The 24,016-nt window shown below is 37.2% G+C and overlaps 2 protein-coding genes and 1 long non-coding RNA gene across 4 annotated transcripts in view; all 3 read right to left on the bottom strand.

Moving 5' to 3' along the window:
* The window catches only part of LOC140148035 (uncharacterized), a 232,172-nt gene that overhangs the window by 127,785 nt on the left and 80,371 nt on the right, over positions 1 to 24,016 (bottom strand). The gene's annotated exons all lie outside the window — the stretch shown is intronic.
* LOC140147628 (uncharacterized) lies at positions 927 to 5,779 on the bottom strand. Its single transcript, XR_011858366.1, has 3 exons — positions 5,514 to 5,779; positions 5,035 to 5,199; positions 927 to 1,077 (listed from the first exon to the last, which is right to left on the bottom strand). It is a non-coding gene; the product is annotated as an uncharacterized lncRNA (long non-coding RNA).
* LOC140148037 (uncharacterized) lies at positions 15,420 to 20,091 on the bottom strand. The gene is made up of 4 exons (XM_072169875.1): positions 19,789 to 20,091; positions 17,941 to 18,105; positions 16,355 to 16,508; positions 15,420 to 15,625 (listed from the first exon to the last, which is right to left on the bottom strand). Exons 1-4 carry the CDS (start codon positions 19,988 to 19,990, stop codon positions 15,553 to 15,555), a joined length of 594 nt encoding a protein of 197 aa, XP_072025976.1. The 5' UTR covers positions 19,991 to 20,091; the 3' UTR covers positions 15,420 to 15,552.

The raw sequence follows: 24,016 nt of genomic DNA, 5'->3' as shown, positions 1-24,016 counted from the left end.
TTTCTGGTCATTTTAAGATGAAATAATAACTGAAAGAAAAGCCTCTCATTCCCTTGACCGCTTAACTGTGTTGTTCATAAACTAGTTTATGTCTTAATTAATTGTCCTACAAACACAATACGGCTGATTCCAACTTTCCAAGTTTAAGTTGGGACATGTGTAAACATTACAAATACTCCGGAAGAAATCAGGTTTAATAAAATACCTACTAGATCGTATATTATGGCTCTATTTCATTTTACAACATTCTTTATCATGCACATTATATTGACTGAAGGAAAGATTTAATACAATGGAAGATATTACTGTGATCAATATAAATCTTATCAAGTCCCTTATTAAATGTTACTCTTGGTTATTCCTTAGTCCATGTCCCATTCTATCACGATGGAGAGGAGCAGACCTCCATTGACCCGTAAAAAACATACATGTACCTGCAAAAAGATATAACATATGTAATTTTCTCATGAATGAATAAAGATACCATGCTAGACTGATATCCCCATCCCATTTGGTGCCTTTAATTAACATGTTAATGTGGAGCAGGAACCAAAGTTGTACTTGTTAAAGTCATCTTGCTTCCCAAACTCTCTTCTCATGCTTCTATAGCATAGTATTTTCCCGCAAAATATTACTTTTTACTGTCAGGTAGGTCCCGTTTAAGTTTTGGCCGACCAGAACGGTTGTATATGGCCTAGCGGCATATTCCAACAAAATGAATTCAAGGAAATCAGCTGAAGCGCGGGTAGGTAGTGTAGTTTGGTCCAATCACTAAATTGGCCCCGGGAATTGGCCTTTGATTACCGGTATTTTTTTCTATCACTCGCTACGATTAATAGTACGATAGATCCCCTTTTCAAGAATTAAAAGAGAGGGGTGGATTTAGAACATTCTTTTTCCTCTAACTTAGTCCTCTAACTTACCGAAATGAACCAACGAGGACGTCGTCATGGTAGCAATTTGCGATTCCATCTTCCCAAACTTTTCCGTTACTCTCACCGAATGCGGTAGAAGTGTAGATGAGTCCATTTATACCGGGATTGCTTTCGAACCAATAGATCCAAGCCTGCTTAAAATCTGAACAAAAAGATATGATGCGATAAGCAATTTACGACATCTATAGTTACAATATATATAATGTAACGAACAAGTTAAGTTACTGTTTCCTGAGACCTTGCAGAAATCAATTAAACCATTTGGCGATGATCGGCCTTTGTAAACATGAAGGCATTGGACGTTTTTGCATTCAAACGGATTTCAGTACGCACTGAAATATACACACCGATGTCACCACAGTGATATCCTTGCATCCAATTCTTACTTATTTCATGCAACACATTTACACTGGGATTGCCTTTGAACCAATAAAACCAACCCTGCTCTATATCTGAAAAAATATATATGATGCGATAAGCGATTTAGGACATCTGTATAATATTACAATATAATAATATAACGGAAAAGGTCTTCATTTGTCGTTTTAAAAGGTTCTTCATTTAATAAGAACATTGGAGACGGAAGAGGGATGTACGAAAATGGTACTTGGACAAAAGTAAGTAGGGGCGCCGCTACGGGGGTGAGGGTATTCTTAATTTCGTAATTCGTAATGTTGCCGGAAAAAGCTGACTTTTGTCGGCAAAAGCAATAGGACCAGATTGAGCATGGGGCGAACTTGCCCCTTCAAATACAGGGCGGACTTGCCCCAACGGTACTTTTCTCTTTACCTCGTGTTATGCCTAATTTCTGTGGCGAGATGTGTCGGACTGTATTGTTTTCTTGGTTACTTTACTATGACGTGTGCCAGCTAATTCCATCATCATTGTACTTTTCCAGCAGTCACGAGATTAGAAATACGGGGTGGGCGGACATGCCCTGAGGGCGAACTTGCCCCGGTCTCCCCTATGTTAATGTAAAAGTAGTTACTAAAGTTACTAATGCAAATAAAAACTGTTGAAGAAAGATTTAGAAAGATTAGATGAATGCTCAACTGTCAGTTTCAAAATATTAAGGTGTTTAAGTAATTGTTTATCTTCTTTACCAGATCCAGATGCGTGTCTACAGGGTGTCCCAGAATGATCTGTACCGGGAAAGATGGAATTTTTTAGGTATAAAGGGCATGTTGAATGGTCATATTGTTTTGCAATTTAAGTTCTACATATAGTTAGCTTTCTCAGATTTTTTAGTTTTTAAAAATTGGACGTTTCTAGTAGAAGTTATAGAAGATTGCGTAAAAATGATGAATTCTAAGTTTTGACAACGCAACCTATTTTGAAAATCTGTAACATTACTAACCGTTCAGCACAAAGTTATTTGGAAAAAGTTATGCAGGTATTTTAGTTGTGCCCTGTTCATATTTCCACTAAATAGCCGATATATATCTATTATTTATGACGTTACGAAGCAATCATTATATGGAATTAAGGATTTGTGGCCTAATCCAATTCTCTCTTTGGCGGTAGTTTTAAATATAGTTATTGTGGTGTGAGGTCCATGTCATTTGAAATGCTTGCAGAGATCGAATTGGTTGTGGTACAGAAAAGTCGGCTCCTCAATTTACTGTACAGCAGCGTGGATTTCTTTCAAAAACTTACTGGCAAACCGGCAGCTATGTTGAGACGCAAAGAAGATTCATTAGACGATAGTGTATAACGTAAAGAAGTTTGACGAGCACGGAACTGTCAGGAATCGGCAGAGTGAAGCTTCAGGTGCTCGTAAGACTGTAAGAACTAGAGCGAACATTGCAGCTGTCCGGCAAGCTTTAAGGCGCAACCCCAACAGTAGTTGTCGTCGAAATGCTGTGCCAAACATCCCACGTTCTTCATTTCATCGTATCGTGCCATTTGTCAAAGGTATGCGAGTCGTTTTTCATCGATTTTACATTATTGCATGCCACGCCAAAACAAATAAAGGTAGCGTGCTGAAATTAACAGAATAGGTAGGAGACATATCCAACATTATAATGCTGGTATCAAAAATAGATACACTGCCCGTCTTCTATTTTTAGTTATTTTTGCAAACACGGTACAAATCATTCTGGGACACCCTGTATTAAGCATATAGGCCCAAACATATGACCCGATTAGGGCCACTTTTAATTTTGGGAACATCTCGATTGTGTTAGGGGCTTAGGGCCAGTTTGGGATGCAAAGCTCTGTTATCATCCTTACATTCACATGGAAGTAGCATTTATTAGGGTATTTATTAGTATTACAATAACGTATAACCCTCTTTACAAGCATATACATGTAGTTTGGTTTTGATGAAAGCTAAATTGATCCAGGCGCTATACACCAACAAACTTATAACATTATGGAGTTTGAGCAAATATATTACCGATAAAAGCATGTACAAACAAGTACTTATGGGAGACCAATCTATTGTATTATCATATTTACACTCAGCAACCTGGACAACCGATTCTTTTGTTATGCAAGGCTCACTCAGTCATTTAATGAGGCAATACAAACGATCAAATTTGGAGTTGAAATGAGCTAAATTTTGAGTTACACCTTTTCAATGTAAAATTAATTTTCTCGGCCAAATGAAAAGCAATCATTTTTTCAGTAAATGTCAGGAAAAATTGTAGTGCTTGATACTGTATTTTTTTTAAAATCCTAGTGTTAAACTTAGGCGTGAAATTTAGTCATTTAGTGTAAGATTTTCGATTTTGATAGGCTTAAACTCTGCCCGCGAGCCTTTTTTGGGATCAACCTTTTAGCTTTTCAAAGTAAGATAGTTCGCTAATGAAGGATTTTTCCCAACTTTCTAACGCACATCACCGTGAGCGATATATCATAGTTTTGTCAGAATTTCCGTTTTGATTTCACCATCTTTTACTGTCGACTGAACATTTTTCAAAATCAACGCGTGAAATCTAAGGCTAATACTAGCATTGTGGATCGATATCCCTGGGTTTAATAGGAATACCGGCATGGCTATAGTGTTGCCAGAACTTCAACATAGCAAAGAAATTCCCAGGCCTATAGCGCTCCTACTGATCATGTTTAACCAGAACACCCGTTTGGGGATTTGGGCTACCAAATCGCTGGTCGGGCAATTTGCTTTCAATGGAAAATTGACCTGGATAACAACAAAGGAAATATCGACTATTTCTGCTGGTTGCTCTCGAGATAAAAGTACTGAGTTTGACATTTTCGGAGCATGAAGGGAAAAAGGGTAAAATAAAAACGGAAATTCTGACAAAACTATAACATATAGACCCACACGATGTGCCTTACAGAGATGGGAAATATCTTTCTTTAGCAAACTATATTAGTTTGAGACGCTAAAACATGAATTCCGTAAAAAGCTCGCAGGCGAACTTAAGGCCTATAAAAATCAAAAATATCACACTAAAAGACAAAATTTGATGCTTAATTTTAACACCAGGATTTAAAAAAATGTATATCCAAGCACCAAGTTTTTAACTGACATTACTGAAGAAAAAAAATATTGCTTTATATTGGACCGAGAAAATTAATTTCATAGCAAAAAGGTGTATCTCTGAATTGTGCTGATTGTAACATGTAACGATCGACTTTTAGCGCGACAAAGCATTTCTAAAGAATCGGTTGTCCGGGTGGCTGACTGTTTACGGCTGTTTCGTATTATTTTAAGGTAAATGAGATGATTCTGTATAAACAGTGATCGGAGTGCCCATCTCTCTTTCATTGGCGATTGGGCCAGACTCCCCCATGTAATGTTGCTATAGGGGGATCGCTACGCCTCCTACATCGAGTCTGTTACCTTCCCAGCATTTAAGAATGCCGGTAGCCATTTATACACCTGGGTGGAGAGGAGAATTCGAGATAAAGTGTCTTACTCACGGGCACAACACGATGGCGTCGCCGGGGCTCGAACCCGCAACCTTCCGATTATGAGTCGGCGCCCGTTTCGCTCGTCCACCGTGCTCCCTATATTTTTAGCTTTAATCAAAAACACTCTACATGTAAATGCTTTTAGACGAGGTTTTACGGTATTTGTATTACGGTTTTTTATTTCAAAAGTGAGATGTCAAGAAATTGAAATATTTACCTTCTTTCCCAAACAAAGGTTCTTGTCCATTAGCCACATACACACTGCCGTCAACATATAACTCTTCAGCAATAGCAGAAACATCGCCGCTTTTAACCAATTCTGATATTCTCGCATGAAATGCATTGAGCTCGTCTTCAACGGAAGGGCTTCATTTGTTTGGTGCTGCAAAGCAAAGGTTAAGGTTTATTTTGAAAACAAATTATTCCAGATCATGTCAGTTTCTATCAAGATCAACAACCATGATATCATTTAACAAGATAGACCTACTTAACCATATAAATACAATGGCCCTGAGTCACAATTGGGATGAAAGCATATTGTAAATAATGGTCAAAAAATTAATGTTCATTCAAGAACAAAGTTCTTGAATTCGCCCATTTTCCTTTCATTTTCGAATAACAGTTTTTAATATCTTTAATAATGTAAACAATAAAAATAAATAAGCTAGAATGTGTTACAAAAACATAAACAACTACCTGTTAATTTTGAACACGCAATTTTGCCATGATCCTTCTCCAAGAGTTCCTCACAATGCTTAGTGCATTCCATATGGGTTAATGTATCGGAGACCTCAACGCATTCATTACAGAGAGCAAGACAGTCTTCCGTCTTCGAATTCGCAGAGTTGCAAACCGTGACGAAAATACCTACCATGATGACCAGATTCTTGTTCATCATGACTGAGTTATTACCTGTAGATGCTTTGATGAATGTGTAAATCGTGCAATGATGTACTCGTACAAAACAACTTCCTTTTGTGTAATGAAAAATAATAGGCCTACGTAGTTTCCACAACCGACACAATAAGGGAGGGGCAGCTAATTGATTACCTATCGTGAATGCGCCGACTCATAATGGTTTGGATAATGTCGTCATGGAACTATCATTATAATACAATTTACTAAATCGTCCAGAAAACGAGTTTTACCTTATACTTTTTTATAAATAAATTATTTTGCTACCAGCTACATGGTGACCAGGGATCAATCAGCCTGTATGCACATGTCAAGGAAATTATTTTACAAAAAAAATGCATACATGTATAAGATACAACAATTGAAACATGAAGGAAATTGAGATAACATATACCTGGTTTCATACAATAAAGAAACGGCTGCACCCACAACATCCATTGTAGGATAGATAATAACATCACTACTCTTCTCCGTCAGACTCATTAACTCAGTTGATAAAGCCGGTCTGATGATCCTCATTTTTTTTTCACCGGCTGTCATTTAGCCTTCATTTATGTTTGTGGAGACTTGTGTTGAAATTGAGTGTAATATTGTTGTTTAATCAGCAGAGAGAATAAATGGGAATATCATTGATGCATTTATTATCGTTTATATATAAAATAAATAATAGGGGTCCAAGAATGTACCCTTATGGTACACCTCAACTTATCTTTTAAAACCTTAAGGGGGTACTACACCCATTGCATTTTTTTTTTGCATCTTTTTGCATTTTGTATAGAAATGAGAAAAAGAAATTGGACAAAGTGGTATGCAAAATGAAGGGGCAAATCTTCTCGTTCAATTGGTAGCATCAGTATCAATGACGCGTACATGCTTCTAATGGTATAAGCCAAAAAGTGGTACATCACTGATGTTTTAAATTCACTTCATTTTGGAAAGCTTACTATCAACGGATTTCGTTAAAATTTTGGATATGTGTTGCTAACACATTAGGGAAATAATGTTGATATGTAAAATGGGAATAAGTGGCCCCTGATTTCTTTTATGACTTCATGAACTTGGTGCTCCACACCTATCAAAAAAACGAACTGGTTAAAATGCTTCTATTTTCAATGTTGAGCTATATTTTGGATTTTGAACTTGCGACACTATTTCACTGAAACTTAATTAAGCCATAGGTAAAAGGTTATCACAACCACACTACAGCAATGTTGAAAAAGATTGTATTTTTTGTCACCTATACCACCATATTAGGTAGTTTTCCGTAAGCTTAATTTTTGTGATTTTGGTAACTATTTTATATTTATTTGCCCAATCCATCTCAACTAGGCAATCTTAATTGTACTCACCATTTACATCCCAAGGTATTTTATTATATCCACCTCACACATTTCCATTATATATCCAGTAACAGACAAAATATCAAAATTGATGCCTCATTATGACATGTATGATATCACAGACTATCACATGTATTCAGAATTGATGCCTGAATTTGACCTAAACCAATTGACCTATAACCTGACCTTTGATGACCTTATAGCCTTTTTTAATCTCTTTTCCTAACAACACATTATGGAAGATACATACATGGTGTAGTATTAAATTGTCTATGTGGAAGAGATTAGGCCTATTTAATTTATTCAGTGTTATAATCAGTGAGTACATTTCTATAGATAGTATAACAAAGGATTTAATGTATTCTATTCATGTATTCTACTTGGACATGTTCAATAGAATAAATTATGGTTTGTTATGAAACACACATCTCAGTTACTAGGTTACAGTAAACAAAAAATATATAGGGCTAAAATGATTTTCTAAAATGGTTTAAAATCACTTTGTAGGTAGAGATATTTTATAAGTTTAGGACATGAGATGATGAACATATTTATGTAGTTCATAAATTTGCAAGAAAAAAAAGAAGAGGGGGTACTGATGAACATCAGGGTATTATTCCCCCTTAACCTTAAAAAGTTGATAAAATAATTTATTTACAATATTTCTAAATGTTGGCATAATATTATCATCGTAAGGATAACGTGTTGTTGTTGCTTGTTATAGGATGTCATTTAAAATTTGAATCCATTTGTTGAAAGTGGTTCACTATTGTTTTACAAAATGCTATTTAGAAAATAAATGTAAATTTGTTTAATTAACTTTTTTAATTATCTTCAGCTCGATGAAAGTACACACAAGGTTCACTATGTTTAAAAAATATTAATCAGCATGCAAAAACGAATACAAACTCTGCAAAATTGCATAGGATGCACGCAGCTGCCTCCAATTTCATGAAATTGCAATCTCTGTAAAATTTAATAATCAGAAAAAAAATGTTCGGATTTACTTGCAATGGCAGGTTTTCATCATTTAAAATGTCTATCCATTGAAACGAATTATCGTTTTTTACAACTCCATGAAAGTACACAGCTGGTTTACTATAATATCAAGCAGTATTTTGTTAAAAAAATTATTTTAATCATGAAAATGAAAAGCTCACACATGTCCCTACAATCTATTACAAGGTAGCACAGTAGCGTAAAATTCTCAAAAATGTGATAAGATTTCTGTAAATTCCGTAATTTAAGTGATGCAAAGGTACATAAATTGTCGGCAAATTCAGCAAAAATGCAAATTATATAATTAAACACACTGTTTATAAAGTTAACGTCTATAGTGCTTAACTTTAAACAGTGTGTATTTTCTAACAACATAATAAAATAAAATATAACATAATGCATTTAATACCAAAATGATTTGATGAGTTTATCATAAGTGTTTAGGGGCGTCTGTGTGTTTAGTTTAGCGTTGGAAGTGTTTACTTTAATATTTCCCTGTATTCCATGACCGCGTAAACACCAGGACGAGGTTAAAAACCGTTACAAGTAGTCTAAAGTTTAGATATGTGTTCAAAGTGCACCCCCAGGTTACACCTTTGTTGTTAACAAATACTGGAACATACCTTGTTATAAATGCAACTAAGCCATACCCTGGCAAAGTTGACCAGTTGATTTGCTCACAAATTGCGTATGGTCTTCCATCGATTTTCGAACATGCGATTAAAACAGACATCAATGAATCTTAATATAAATACAGATTTGGTTTAAAAACAACAATTATGATGAAAATCACGAAACTTGAACTTGAACTCTTTTCAGCCATTTTTGTTTTGTTTTTCTCTTAATCTTCTTCTTCTTTGTGGTGAGATGTATCCCTCGGTTGCCGAGTATTATCACATTCATGGAGCAAGTGCGGTGCAGAAAAACACAATAGATGCAGGAAATAGATGAATGTGCTGTACAGTGCGGCTAAAAATTCCAATGATGCTAAGGGATGATGTTGGCCAGGCCTCCTCTGAATTCCTCACAGGAAGGAGCGGTGACCAAGGAAACTGGAAGAGCATTCCACATCCGGATGGTACTGGGAAAGAATGCACGTTGGTACACCAAGATGGAGGCTCGAGTGATCACAAATCTTAGGTTGTGACCTCTTGTACGTGTTGACAGTAGCACAAGGTGGCATGGTGGTATGTCAGCAAGACCATAATAGCTCTTGTATAACATCACAAGCTTGGACGTGTCTCTGCGTTGCTGGAGAGTTGGCCAGTTAAGCTGACTGAGCATGTTAGATACACTGCTCGTGCGGTAATAGTCCCTCGTCACAAAACGGGCTGCATGCCTCTGAACTGATTCCAGCTTATTGATGTCGGATTTATTATGAGGAGCCCATGCAGCTGAGGAAAATTCAAGCAATGGCCTGAAATTGTGAATGGTATATGGAAATGAGATGCAGTTGGCGATGGTGATGGTGATGACGTCGCATTTACTTGGGTTAAAATCCATCAGCCAGTCCTGCTCCCACTGCTATAAGTTGTCCAAGTCTGCTTGCAAGCATCATCAGAAGTATCATGAATGGTGCGACACACAAGGCAATCATCTGCAAACATTCTGGTAGTAGATGATGCCATCGAAGGGAGGTCATTGATAAAGACCAAAAACAGCAGAGAGCCCAGGACTGTGCCCTGTGGTACGCCAGAGGTAACACTAGAAGTGGTTGAAGACTGACCCTCAACTAGGACACGTTGGGTGCAGCCAGTGAGAAAGTTCAGTGTAATACTTGGCTAAGAATACCGTAGAAATGCAAATGTTTCTGAAGTAGGCGTTGGTGAGGAGCTCTGTCAAAAGCCTTGGAAAATTCAAGTAGTACTGCATCAATCTGCTGTTTGGGGTTCAATCCCTTTGCAAGGTAGTTCAGAGTAAGTATGGGCTGAGTCTCGCAGGAGCGACGCTTGCGAAAACCATGTTGGTCATCTGATAAGATCTTGTGTATATAGATGGATAGTTAGGTGAAAAAGTTCAATTTGGTGACCACTCTCTGGCTAGTAAGGTTTGACGATTGATTCGACTTCTATGGACCATTTAGAAAAAAATAGCCACCATGTCCCTCGCGAAAATCCCGGCATTTTTCGCTAAAGGCCAAAATCCAAAATGGCCGCCGCCACCATTTTGAAAATTTAAGTTTTGAACCAGAGCACCTATAATCATGCAGAAAGACACTTTTTCGGATATGTCGAGTACAAGGATTCCGATTCTGACATTAGTTTGACATTACGGCATCATTTTCACCCAGAAATCCAAGATGGTGGCCGGCACCATCTTGAAAAATTTAGTTTTGAACAAGAGGACCTAAAATCGTGTACAAAGACACTTTTTTGGATAAGTCGACCACAAGGATTTCAAATTTGACATTACTTTGGCATTACGAACTCATATTTACCCAGAAATCCAAGATGGTGGCTGCCGGTGCCATCTTGAAAAAATAAGTTTTGAACCAGATTACCTAAAATCGTGTACATAGAAGTCGAATCAATCGTCAAACCTTACTAGCCAGAGAGTGGTCACAAAATTGAACTTTTTCACCTAACTAGGACCATAATGCCACTATGGATGATGTTTTCCTGAATTTTGCAGCATATTGATGTCAGGAAGATAGGCCTGTAGCTTGCTGCAGTGCTACGATCTCCTTTCTTAAAGACAGGTGTTATCAGTCTTAAGATGCCTTAACCTTAGCATATCACATAAGGGTTGTTAACCCCAGATAAGGGTCGTAAACCTCAGATAAGGCATCTAAACCCAAGATAAGGCGCCTTAACCCCAGATAAGAGACGTAAACTCAGATATGGCAGTCTAAACCCCAGATAAGGCGCCGTCTGGGGTTTAGACGGCGCCTTATCGGGGGTTTAGACTGCCATATCTGAGTTTACGTCTCTTATCTGGGGTTAAGGCGCCTTATCTTGGGTTTAGATGTCTTATCTGAGGTTTACGACCCTTATCTGGGGTTACATGATGCAGTCATGTCTACAGTAGAATTCATCTCGACCTTTGCAGGACTTAAACCCCATTAAAAGCTATTAAACCAAGATAACACTCATTGAAGCAGCTCAACTGAATAAATCAGATCTTCTCTGGTTGTGCACAAGTGTCTGTTTTCAATGTGCGACATCGCAATAAAGCTGGTATTATAGCTTCAGTTGGTTAACCGATTATAAAGGAAACGAAAGGAAACAATGGTATGTGTAGCTTTGTTTACGAAATGAGACAAAGACCTGCTTTTTGTTAACCAGCATTCTTCAAAATGAGCAACATAATGATTGTTGACTTAACACGGTTTGGAAATAATTTCTTCATATTTTTGGTGTTATCTGTCGTTTACATATCCTTCCTAAAACACAAAAGTGCGACCCTCTCCAAACATCTAAATTAGCTAAAAATTTAGGACATGTTACAAAACTATATTTTCTAGAACCTATTTAGAATAGTTAAGATGTAGCTTGTACCGTTTTTTAGTGGCATCCTTCAGAAGTGAGCGGTCCGATACCAATATTTTCGGTCAAATCTCCATTCAATTAACACGGGGAGTTAGCTAGCTATGCCTTGCCCTCACTCATATTTTACAAAAGTGCGACTATTTCTGAACATCTAACCTAGCTGTAATTTTAGGTCATGTTAGAGAAATATATATTTGCTAGAAGTTTGGAGAATAGCTAAAATATTGGCTGGTTATTTTTCACACAGTGATGTTAACTAGGCAAGTGCCCATTCTGCCAACGTACATCATTTTTAGGGGTCACGCGTCAATGGTGAGAGCACTGTGTATTGTGTATAGGAAAACGGACAGTAACTGCAGTATGAACGACCCTTATCTACAACCCGCGAAATTAATAGTTGGCACACCTGTACTAAACAATGGAACTGCGTGCCCTATTAAAATTGGGGAGGCGAGGGAAACATGCATGCAATATATGTGAAGTACAGACTCCCCCCTATATCTCACCCTTCCCCACTCCCCATCATTTAATGTTGGAGGGTCTCACGGACCTGTTGATAACATGGCTTGGTCCAACATTAAATTGGGGGGGGGAGCGGGGGCAGAGATATACCAAAAGACAGGCAAACTGTGCCAACCTTTTTTTCCTGGATTGTAGAGTTAAGGCACCTTATGTGGGGTTTAGATGCCTTATCTTAGGTTTATATTCCTCATTTAGGGTTAAAGCGCCTTATTTGGGGTTTGGACTGCTTTATCGGCGGTCTACGTCCCTTATCTGGGGTTACGGCGCATTAGCTGGGGTTTAGATGCCTTATCTGGTTTTAGACTGCGATATGCTAAGGTTAAGGCATCTTAGCCACAGGTAAGGAACGTAAACCCAGGATAAGGCCGTCTAAACCACAGGTAAGGCGCCTTATCCCTAGATAAGGGATGTAAACCCAAGATACGGCAGTTTAAACCCCATATAAGGGACATGAACCCCAGATAAGGCGGAAATGACACACTTATGCTTCTGCTCTCATTCAAAAATCACATTTACGCTCTACCAAATAGAGGCCATCTTGGATTTATGGGCAAAAATTATGTTATAACGTCAAATTAATGTCAGATTCTGATTTCTTGGGGTCGACTTACCGGAAAAAGTGTCTTTGTACACGATTTTAGGTAATCTGGTTCAAAACTTTTTTTTTCAAGATGGCGCTGGCGGCCACCATCTTTGATTTCTGGGTAAATATGAGTTCGTAATGTCAAAGTAATGTCAAATTTGAAATCCTTGTGGTCGACTTATCCAAAAAGTGTCTTTGTACACGATTTTAGGTCCTCTTGTTCAAAACTAAATTTTTCAAGATGGTGCCGGCCACCATCTTGGATTTCTGGGTGCAAATGATGCCGTAATGTCAAACTAATGTCAGAAACGGAATCTTTGTACTCGACATATCCGAAAAAGTGTCTTTGTGCATGATTATAGTTGCTCTGGTTCAAAACTTAAATTTTCAAAATGGTGGCGGCGGCCATTTTGGATTTTGGCCTCTAGCTAAAAATGCCGGGATTTTCGCGAGGGACATAGTGGCTATTTTTTTTCTAAATGGTCCATAGAAGTCGAATCAATCGTCAAACCTTACTAGCCAGAGAGTGGTCACCAAATTGAACTTTTTCACCTAACTAGGACCATAATGCCACTATGGATGATGTTTTCCTGAATTTTGCAGCATTATTATGAGCATATTGATGTCAGGAAGATAGGCCTGTAGCTTGTTGCAGTGCTACGATCTCCTTTCTTAAAGACAGGTGTTATCAGTCTTAAGGCTCCATTACAAAAACCGGTGTGTTTTGGTTTTTTTGTTTTGTTTTGTTTTGTTTTGTTTATTTTATGCCTGCCTTGTGTTTTGAGATATTGAGCATAATAAGGCCGAATAGCTGTTAAAACGCGTTTTGAGGGATATGTGATGCGATCAAGCAAAACCAGTCGCAACTCGGAAATATTGATTTTGAGATATAGCCAAACAAAGCAAATATTTCTTTTTGTTTCCTATTGTTTTGGACAATCTTTAATTGCTCATATCTTTGGAATTAGTTGTTCAATTTTAATGGGGTTTTCTGCAAAATCCAGCTTGGTAAATGCTTTTTACTATCCTATAAGAAAATGAAAATTTAATATTTCTGAGTTACGACTGATTTTGCATGATTGCGTCACATATATCGATAGTTTCAGAACTTGCAAGTATTGCAAATAATTCGTGTACACTCACTTCTATAATAATATTTCAAATGAGTGCTCACGAATGTTCACAATTTTTAGAAAGACCAATGGAATGGTACCAAGATTTTCAAACTGAATGCAGATGTTGGAAATATTTAACCATATTGGTAATCTATGTGCAAAGACAAGCAATTTGACACCTTGTTTGCTGAATTTGAAGGTTGTTTTAAAAATTGACCTCAGTTGACCTTTAACCGGAAGTGACCCTCTAACTCATTAACCGAGCTCAAAATCTATGATAAATTATATATTTTCGTAATCGTTGTGATGAGACGAGTAATTTGACACGTCTCTTGACGTTTTTTATTTTTGACCCCTCTTGATCCCTCACGCGACCCCTATGGGGAGGGGGCCAAATGTCAAAAAAAAATATCAAAATTGTTGTCTTCATCCAATAACTTTAAAACCACCTGTAACTCAATTTCGTCAAAAGTGGAGTGGGGGCAGGGGGCAGTCGTCTTGCGCTCAGGTCTTCAAATGTAAAGCAATAGAATCACGAGACTCGTGTATATTGAAATATATATTACACTCAATAGGTCTGTGGGATGTTCACTCTTTGATGTTACAAGTACAAGTAACTGAAAGCGAAGCCAATGTGTGAAAAAAATAATAAAGACTGCACAAAAAGTAACCCAGCCGTTATAACTGCACCTATAAGTTCAGAGCTATTAATTGTATTCACGATGTTTTGACTTACAACTGTACATGGTGTATTTACGCGCAATTTTGATACAGACAGCAGGCTGAAAAGAAAAAATACCAGCATTTAAAAGTTGCAGCTATTTGTATTGAGTTGAAGTCAGCGCGAAGATAATGGTAGGCTTTACGTGCTACAATGCTTTCATAATAACCATTCATCGCTGTAAACTGCAAATTACATTTGGGTATTTTGTCTTTAACACTACTGTGTTGTAAATATTGAACGGGTAATGGGTTATCAAAATGCGCGTACATACACCATCCTTCATTCTAAATTTATGTCATTGTGAATACAATTAAAAGTGTTGAAGCTATTAGTGAATTTATAACGACTGCGTTACTTTTTGGCAAGTACTTAGAATGATAATACGGTATGTTGTATATCTCATAACATGATAATAACACATAACATGAGTCATTTCATGTCATGTAATTTATTCATTTGGGAAAAGTAAAATATAGCAAAAAATTTAAAAAGTAAATACCCCCACCTTTCGGAAGACAACAATGTCAAATACGTGCATCAAATTTTATCATGCGTTAGTATCATGTGATAGTAATTAGGATATGCTACACTTACGTTTGCAAGTACCTTTACTGTTACATTCAATTCTACATAAATTTAGAGCCATAATATACAATTCGGTCATATTTTAATAAAACTTAATTGTTATTCTTTGCCAAAGAGTAACAGATTTCAGGATTTTTTTAAAAGTAAATAATTACTTAAAGAAAAGCCTCTTATTATCTTAACTGTGTTGTTCTATGGGGAATTTAATGTCTTAATTAATTGTCCTACAAACACAACAAGGTTTATTCCAATTTTAAAAGTGTAAGTCGGGACATGTGTAAACATTACAAATATTCCAAGAAATCAGGCTAAAAAATACACCAACTAGATCGTATATTATGGCTCTATTTCATTTTACAACATTCTTTATCATGCACATTATATCCATTGATATGGAAAGTTTTAATAAAATGGAATTTATACTGTGATCAATACAATGTTAAAATGTTACTGTGGGGGTTTCCTTAGTCCATTTCCCATTCTATCTCGATGGAGAGGAGCAGACCTCCATTGACCCGTTTGTAAACATACATGTACCTGTAAAAAGACATAATGTTCTCATGAAATAATGAAGATACTATGCTAGGCTGATATCTATATCCCATTTTAGTTTTGCCGTCCCTTTAATTAGCATGTTAATGTAGAACAGGAGCCGAAGATCTACTTGTTTTCTTGTTTCCACAATTTATACGAAATCCATTGATTTAGTTAGCTTTTCAATATGAAGTAAATTTTAAAAAAGACCAAGTCAATGTAGTTAATAATACTGAAACACTTGAAGCAAAAGTTGCCCTTTGTCTTCTAATAATACTATTAAACAAATAGGAATCCTAAGACCTCTACGTTTTAGATGCAATATACGTACATATCTTCTCACGATATTTAGTTTCAGAAACACATATTTTTGATGTGACTACCTGCATCAGATTTTGACAAAAGATCTTGCAGCCTTAGTAGATAATAGATCTATTGTATCCGATATGAGCGCTAACATATTGGAAAATGTTGCCAATCAATTTTAATAAGATTGTACAATCAGCGCTCAGATTCCAAAATCGGCTGAAATATGCTTCTTAATGCGGAAATCAGCTAAACGCGGGTAGCTAGTGTATGTGTGTTGCCCCAATCACTAACTTGGCCTGATCACCTGTGGCCTTTTTTTTGTCACTCTGCGACTTCTAGTACAATAGGTCCCCTTTTCAATATCTAGAAAAGAGGAGGGGATTTAGAATATTCTTTTTCAATCGGGAAAGTCCTCTAACTTACTGAAATGAACCAACGAGGACGTCGTCATGGTAGCAATTTCCGATACCACCTTCCCAAACCTTTCCGTTACTCTCACCGAATGCGGTAGAAGTGTAGATGAGTCCATTTACACTGGGATTGCTTTCGAACCAATAGATCCAAGCCTGCTTCATATCTGAGCAAATAAATATATAATGCAATAAGCGATTTAGGGCATCTGTATAATAATATATATAATATAACGAACTATCTAACACCTTCCAGATATGAGAAAAGAGTACTAAATATTAGTACTTAATTTATGAAGACATCAGTCAGTTTTACTCAGAGCGGAACATTATACAACTTTTTATAATTCTGATTCATTATTGATTAAGGCGTCGAAACTATAGTCCACAAAATATCCATATGCCAGATGGTCGCCAATTATTTTCCTCATAAAGGAGTATTTCGTGATCCTAGCATCCTCTTGTTATGACAATGCATGATTATGTGTATTACACTGCTCCATAGACAATACGTTGTAATTTCGTTCTGGTGCACCAGAACGAAATTCAAATTTAACGATATCTTTGCTAAACGAATTTAATCTGCAAGAAATATTTTGTACATAAACATTATGTAGCCAGAGGTTTCCAGTGATATAAAAATCTCCAATTTTTTTGAGAAAAGTGGGGGGGATGAGACTGTGGATCACGAAATGCCCTTTTAATCAGGAAATTGGAGACGGAACAAGGGTGTACAAAAATGGTGCTTGGACCAAAGTAACGGTACCTTGTGAACTCAGGAATTATAACTGCAATAATAAGTCCCGTAGTTAAAAGGGCATGACGATATGTAACCGCAATGAACACACAAGACTTGCATGCAAAGTAAAAAATGTTTTAGATGAGATTCAAGATCATCCGAAGTCTTATTAGGTAACCGCGAAATAATCTCCTACTACCATTTTCCTAAGACTTAGCAGAAATTATTTAAACCTTGGTGACGATCGTATTGGACGTTTTGCATTCTAATGGATTTCCGTCTTTGCGTCATTGCAGGCACTGGAATATACGCACATTATGTCACCACGGTGATCCTTTCATCCCATGGATTGACCTATTCTTGCTTATTTCATGGAACGAATATCATCATGGCACATGACCCAGCTCTTTTTCATTGAAATGTCAATAATTTTGTTTCAGAAAAGGACAATCATGTTCAAGTTCAAGTTTTTTTCTTCTGGTTCCATACGGGACGTTGAAAAGTATTCAAGAAAAGAAGAAGTTGTGGCAACATTCACTAGAGCTACCACACAATTTCCAAACGTTTTGTATAACATTTGAACTTGTCTCGCCTGGGAACCCATGTACTTTTTAAAAAGGTCATCATTGGTCATGTGCCATCTTTTGGTGAACAGATAGTATGTAATATGAAATCTACAAGATTTATGGATTAATACTCAACTGCCAGTTTGCCCAGTTCTTCTTTTTTCAGCAATGTTACAATACTTTTGATAAGTGTATGTAGCGGTAGCATTTATTCAGGTATTTATTAGTATTACAATATGTGTATTAGATTTTGTATTTCAAGATATTGAGGTGTCAAGTAATTTGAATGTTTACCTTCTTTCCCAAACCAAGGTGCTTGTCCACTAGCCACATACACACTGTCGTCAACGTATAACGCTTCAACAATAGCAGAAACATCGCCGCTTTTAACCAATTCTGATATTTTCGCATGGAATGCATTGATCTCGTCTTCAACGGAATGGCTGCCTTCGTTTGGTGCTGCAAAGCAAAGGTAAAGGTTCATTTTAAAGATCAAACTATTCAAGATCATAACTTTCTATCAAGATCAACAACCATGATATCGTTTAACAACACTTGTACATGTATTTAATAAAAAACAATGACCCTGAGTCACAATTAGGGTGAAAATATATTGCAAAAATAAATGTTAGTCAAAAATGAATGTTCATTCAAGAACAAATTTTGCTTTTATTTTCGAATTACAGTATAATACTTTTGATATCATCATCAGTCGGCTGCGGAGCAGGCGACTACAAGCTTTCTCCAACTGTTGCGATCTTAGGCAAGCGAAACAATTTTGTTTGGCTGCAGCATCCCTTCAGTATCTCCCAGGAGGTGCTGTACATACTGTAAGTACAGTGTCCGCGGCCGTCCCGGTTTCCTCTTCCCATGTCGTGGAATATAAAGGGCATATTCTTTCACAGGCTCGTCATCTTCAAGACGCAGTATATGGCCGAGAAATTTGAGTTGATGAATCTTGACTCTGGCAACCAGTGGAGTGGTGTTGGTCAGATTGTAGATGGTCTCATTTGGAATCCGATCCACACGCTTGATGTTTAACATGACTCTGTAGCAGGATGTTCCGATTGGCAGGGATGGACTCCTCCAGAGGCGTTCCAGTTTCCAGAAAGCGGCCCAGGCTAGTGCTTTTCTTCTTTTTAGGTCTCCAACACTAGAGCCCATCTTGGAACCCAAGTACTTGAAGGCTGTGACATGGTTGATGGTACTACCATAGACTTCAAGTGCTGGCTGGGCATTACAGTTTGCAGTCATATATTCTGTCTTAGGTGCGCTGATGACAAGACCTAGGTCTGCTGCTGCTGTTGCAGTCCTAGTAAGCTGTGACTGGGCCCGGGCTATAGAAGATTCCAACAGGGTAATATCATCAGCAAAATCCAGGTCATTCAGCATCCTAGCAGGATACCTGCTTGACCGACGTGGGTAGGTAACAATTCCAGCATCAATTCCAGAAGTTGATTTCTTCAGGAGGTAGTCTACCAGAATAATGAACAGGAATGGTGCCAACACATCACCCTGAAGCACTCCAGTTGTTACTTGGAAAGGCTCTGAGATACTTCCATCTACCATAACGGCACTATTGGAGTCCTTGTAGAGCACCTGGATGATATTGACCACAACCTTTGGTATTCCATAATGCCGCAGCACTGAGAACATGACGGACCTCTTGATGGAGTCAAAGGCTTTTTGAAGTCCACAAAAGTGACTGTCAAGGGAAGTTGGTACTCCTTGAAGCCTTTTGATAATGTAAAAATATATGATCATTTGTTTATAATGTGGCAGTTTTTGTCAATCTTGTGTGGTCCTCACAAATATTTAGTGTTTGTACTAAATTACTAATTATTTTCTATACTGCCATACCGAAGAATCTGTAACACATAATTATAATAACACTATTATCTGAGAGGGGCCGCGGCCGGCCGTAGCGTCCAGAGTATTATACCTTTGAGCAAAACGTGTGATGAACTGAAGTATAGACCGTAAAAAATCAATGACAAACGTGTTTTAATATCACTGTCTGAATGAGTCAAACGAGTCTGGCAACCATAAGCTAAATCAGCAAAGGCTTTTGTTTCACCTTTGCCTTTAGTAAAATATTGAAAATATAAGATAGAATGTGTTACATAAATACAAACAATTTACCTGTTAATTTTGAACACGTAATATCACCATGATCCTTCTCCATGAGTTCCTCACAATGCTTGGTGCATCCCATATGGGTTATTGTATCGGAGACCTCGACGCATTCATTACAGTGAGCAATGCATTCTTCCGTCTTCGAATTCGAGTTCGAGTTGCAAACCGCGACGAAAATACCTACCATGACGATCAGGCTCTTTTTCATCTTGACTGAGTTATTACCTGTAGATGCTTTGATGAATGTGTTATTCCGGGGTGTTATTCGTGCAATGATGTACTCGTTTAAAACAACTTCCTTTTATATAACGAAAATATTAGGCCTTCGTAGTTAAGAAAGAATACCGTATTCACAACTGACACAATAAGAGAGGGCCAGTTCTTGCCACGCTTACCTATCGTGAATGCGCCGACTCATAACGGTTTGGGTTATGGCGTCAAGGAACTGTCATAATAATACAATCGGGCACGAAGCTCCATAATAAATTTAAATGTTAGTTTCCAGTTGACAGACGCTTTCTAGCATTATATTTTATATTAATTGCCTTCCTATATCTTTCTTTTTACTGTTCGAGTTCAATCAGACGATAGAACAGGGTCAGGGAGGTAAGTAAACATACTGCAGTTACTGTCCGTTTTCCTATACACAATGCACAGTGCTCTCACCATTGACGCGTGACCTCTACAAATGGTGTATGTTGGAAGAATGGACACTTGCCTAGTTAACATCACTGTGTAAAAAATAACCAGCCAATATTTAATTTATTCTCCAAACTTCTAGCAAATATATTTCTCTAACATGACCTAAAACTACAGCTAGGTTAGATGTTCAGAAATGGTCGCACTTTTGTAAAATATGAGTGAGGGCAAGGCATAGCTAGCCAACTCCCCGTGTTAATTGAATGGAGATTTGACCGAAAATATTGGTATCGGACCACTCACTTCTGAAGGATGCCACAAAAAAACGGTACAAGCTACATTTAAATTATTCTATTAAATTCTAGAAAATATAGTTTTGTAACATGTCCTAAATTTTTAGCTAATTTAGGTGTTTGGAGAGGGTCGCACTTTTGTGTTTTAGGAATGATATGTAAACGACAGATAACACCAAAAACATGAAGAAATTATTTCCAAACCGTGTTAAGTCAACAATCATTATGTTGCTCATTTTCAAGAATGCTGGTTTACAAAAAGCACGCCATTGTCTCATTTCGTGAACAAAGGTACACATACCATTGTTTCCTTTCGTTTCTTTTATAATCGGTTACCCAACTGAAGCTATAATACCAGCTTTATTGCGATATCGCACATGTAAAACAGACACTTGTGCACAACCAGAGAAGATCCGATTTAATCAGTTGAGCTGTTTCAATGAGTGTTATCTTGGTTTAATAGCTTTTAATGGGGTTTAAGTCCTGCAAAGGTCGAGATGAATTCTACTGTAGACATGACTGCATCATGATAGTTTTGCCCACCCAGTAAATTTAGCTCGACCATTGCATATACATGCCTATTCAGTAAACAATTGTGCCCAAAACAAATTGGGCACCATATCGTCGGCCGCATCGCATGTCATCATAATCATCGGGCAAGAACGGCGCTCCAAAAGGCAACATTACTATAATTTGATTGTAGAAACTTTATACCTATGGCTTTCAGTAAAATAACGTCGCTAATTAAATATACAAAATATAGCTGAACATCGAAAATAGAAGCATTTTAACCAATTCATTTATTGGAGCACTTAAAAGCACCAAGTTTTTGAAGTCATAAAAGAATTCAGGAACTCCTTATTTCCACTTTACATATCAACATTATCACATTTTTTTCTCTGATGTGTTACATCTAACAAAAGGTCTAACAAAAGAGGTCCAAGCAAAAGAAGCAAATTGCTTGCTTTTTGACAGAGCAATTTGCAATCTTACACTATCTGGACCCAAATTATTGAAGGTTTAGCGGTCTAGAAAATTCACATGGCAATTCTGGTCAATTTGTGTCATGTAGATGAAGCTAGTCCGGTAAATCCGTCTGGGCCCACGCCCGTTGCCCATTTTCTCGTTCCGAGGCTTTCCCCCCACGAGTGACCAAGAATTGGGGAGAAAGGGTGTTCCCACGGGCGTTTTGAGGCAATGTTTGCTTTATGAATGTTTGACTGATAATTAAAATCTTTTTGCATATCGGATCTTATCGGATCAGTCTTACTTTGTAAAGGAATTTCTTTCATTTCCTGATCATTTGTCAGGCTGAAACTAGTATAGAAATAGGATTTTTAATTCTCACTGCACGGATTTTTATTCTCACTGCACGAAAAAGCCTCTAGTAGTCGAGGTGAGCGTGCAAATCGATAGTAGCAGTAAATTATGAACGAAAATATGCCATTTTCCTAATTCCTGCAGTTTCTGCATTACGTCATCTTAATTTAATAGATAGTCTCAAAGCCCCGAGCATATTAGTAAAATCGCCCGTTTTTGTGTGTGTTATTTCAGTTGGATTTAGTAAATTTCAGGGTTTTTTCGGCCGTATTATTTGTTTTTTCAAATCCACCACACAAAATTCTCAAAAGACCAAATATTGGAAAATCTTTATATGTCCTGAGTGTTACTATTCTTTGGCAAATAAAATTACCATTTTGACGGAGAAAGTCAAATAAATAAGACAAAACCGGCACATATTTGAACCAGCAGGTCGCGGCGGCTCATTGTCTCTGTTGGTAATACAAATGGATAAAGGAACCAAAGCTATATTGTCGTCGACGAACATATGCCAATTATATTGGGTTGTAAGATTCAATAGATAGTGATTTTGAAATATTGGTGCCTCTCAAACCTAATGTTAGGCTACTGCTAGTCTTCCGTAAGCAAATAAATAAAAATCTAGGATTGAAATGATTGCGAAACTATAAAAATATATAGTAGCCGCCAGTAATTCATTGTAGCTCGTGTGCATTTGGCTTTATGTCCCTTCCAGAAACGATAACCATAAGCGAGACATTTTGAATTTTACAGGGTGTCCCAAAATGATTCATAAAGTACATTCCACGCAGTATCGAGCCACAAGGGCTCCTGGCATCTCAAAGCATAAAAAACAAAATGTTCTTCGTGCCATTAATCTGTTCCAACTTCGATGACATCTCTGTCACTTTCAAGGAGAAATTACAGTAGAGATATTATGGCTCTATTGAGAGACATTGATTGCATGTTTATTTGCTCCACTGCATTTGCACCCTCTAAACTCCTCTGACAGTTTGATATTTGTCCAGTGTGGCATCTCTTTTGTTTCTTTGCTCAGCCTGAACCCCCCCCCCCCCCACCTCCACCAAAAAATGATGATGCCACGACCTATTCCAGGACAACTAGTATACAAAATTGAGGTTTAATTCCAAACACGTTTAATTTCTAATATTTGAAATTTGAAATTAATAACAAAATTACATCAACAGTGAGTCCACACAGTGCGAGTTAAGATATAACTTTGTTGGCGTCAAACAAGGGCAGAAACTTCTTTGGACATGGCGAAGAGGTCTTTTTGATATGGTGGGATGCGGGATGGGGAATGGGGGTCGATCTACAATCCATTAAGCCAGTGGGGTATGATATAATTATCAATGCGCATAACCCTTTCCTGGCAAAGTCTTTTTAAAATGCTGATCGTATCACAAATAGGAGAGGTGAACGCGAACATCCACAGTGAGTCGTAAATTATCAGTGAAAGTACGTCAATTTAAGAACAATAGTTTTTACATTTCCTCATTGACTGCATAATTGCTTTTATGTATAATCTAGTTTAAAGACCAATTATTGCTGCTGCAGCTGAAACTTAACTGTTTAAAATAATCTCCCAACGAAATGTTTCCCGCAGCAACAATTGTTGAATTTTAAGAAAATAATACTAACTTGAAACCTATTTATTTACTTCAATATTATCTATAATGCCTTTAATCAGTTTTAATCAACTTTTCAACATCAAAACATTGCTGGAAAATAACGAAACAAACTTTTTTATGATCTCATGAAAAACCTGTACAAAATCCCCATAGGAAAAGTGGCGGCGCTGTGCTTAATTAGCTATTTGAACTCTTTTTTAAAAGATGTGATGCATAACAAATGATCAAGGTTATGAATTGTGATACTAGAGGAAAAAAAGCTATCCCCCGATTACAACGGAGTATTAATTGTTATGGGATTATGTTATTTGTCACGATCCAAAAGAGATATCTTCCATTCAGTTAATATCA

Source organism: Amphiura filiformis, chromosome 3, assembly GCF_039555335.1.
Source record: "Amphiura filiformis chromosome 3, Afil_fr2py, whole genome shotgun sequence".
NCBI classification, from domain to species: Eukaryota; Metazoa; Echinodermata; class Ophiuroidea; order Amphilepidida; family Amphiuridae; genus Amphiura; species Amphiura filiformis.
The sequence above is the reverse complement of the archived record's forward strand: the minus strand, read 5'-3'. Positions and strand labels throughout refer to the sequence as shown.

Excerpts from the sequence above, each read along its gene's own strand:
- LOC140148037 (XM_072169875.1), bottom strand. The coding sequence starts at position 19,990 with ATGAAAAAGAGCCTGATCGTCATGGTAGGTATTTTCGTCGCGGTTTGC. Across the intron at positions 18,106-19,788 it reads TACGTGTTCAAAATTAACAG|CACCAAACGAAGGCAGCCAT; the intron begins GTAAATTGTTTG and ends TTTGCTTTGCAG. Across the intron at positions 16,509-17,940 it reads ACCTTGGTTTGGGAAAGAAG|ATATGAAGCAGGCTTGGATC; the intron begins GTAAACATTCAA and ends TTATTTGCTCAG.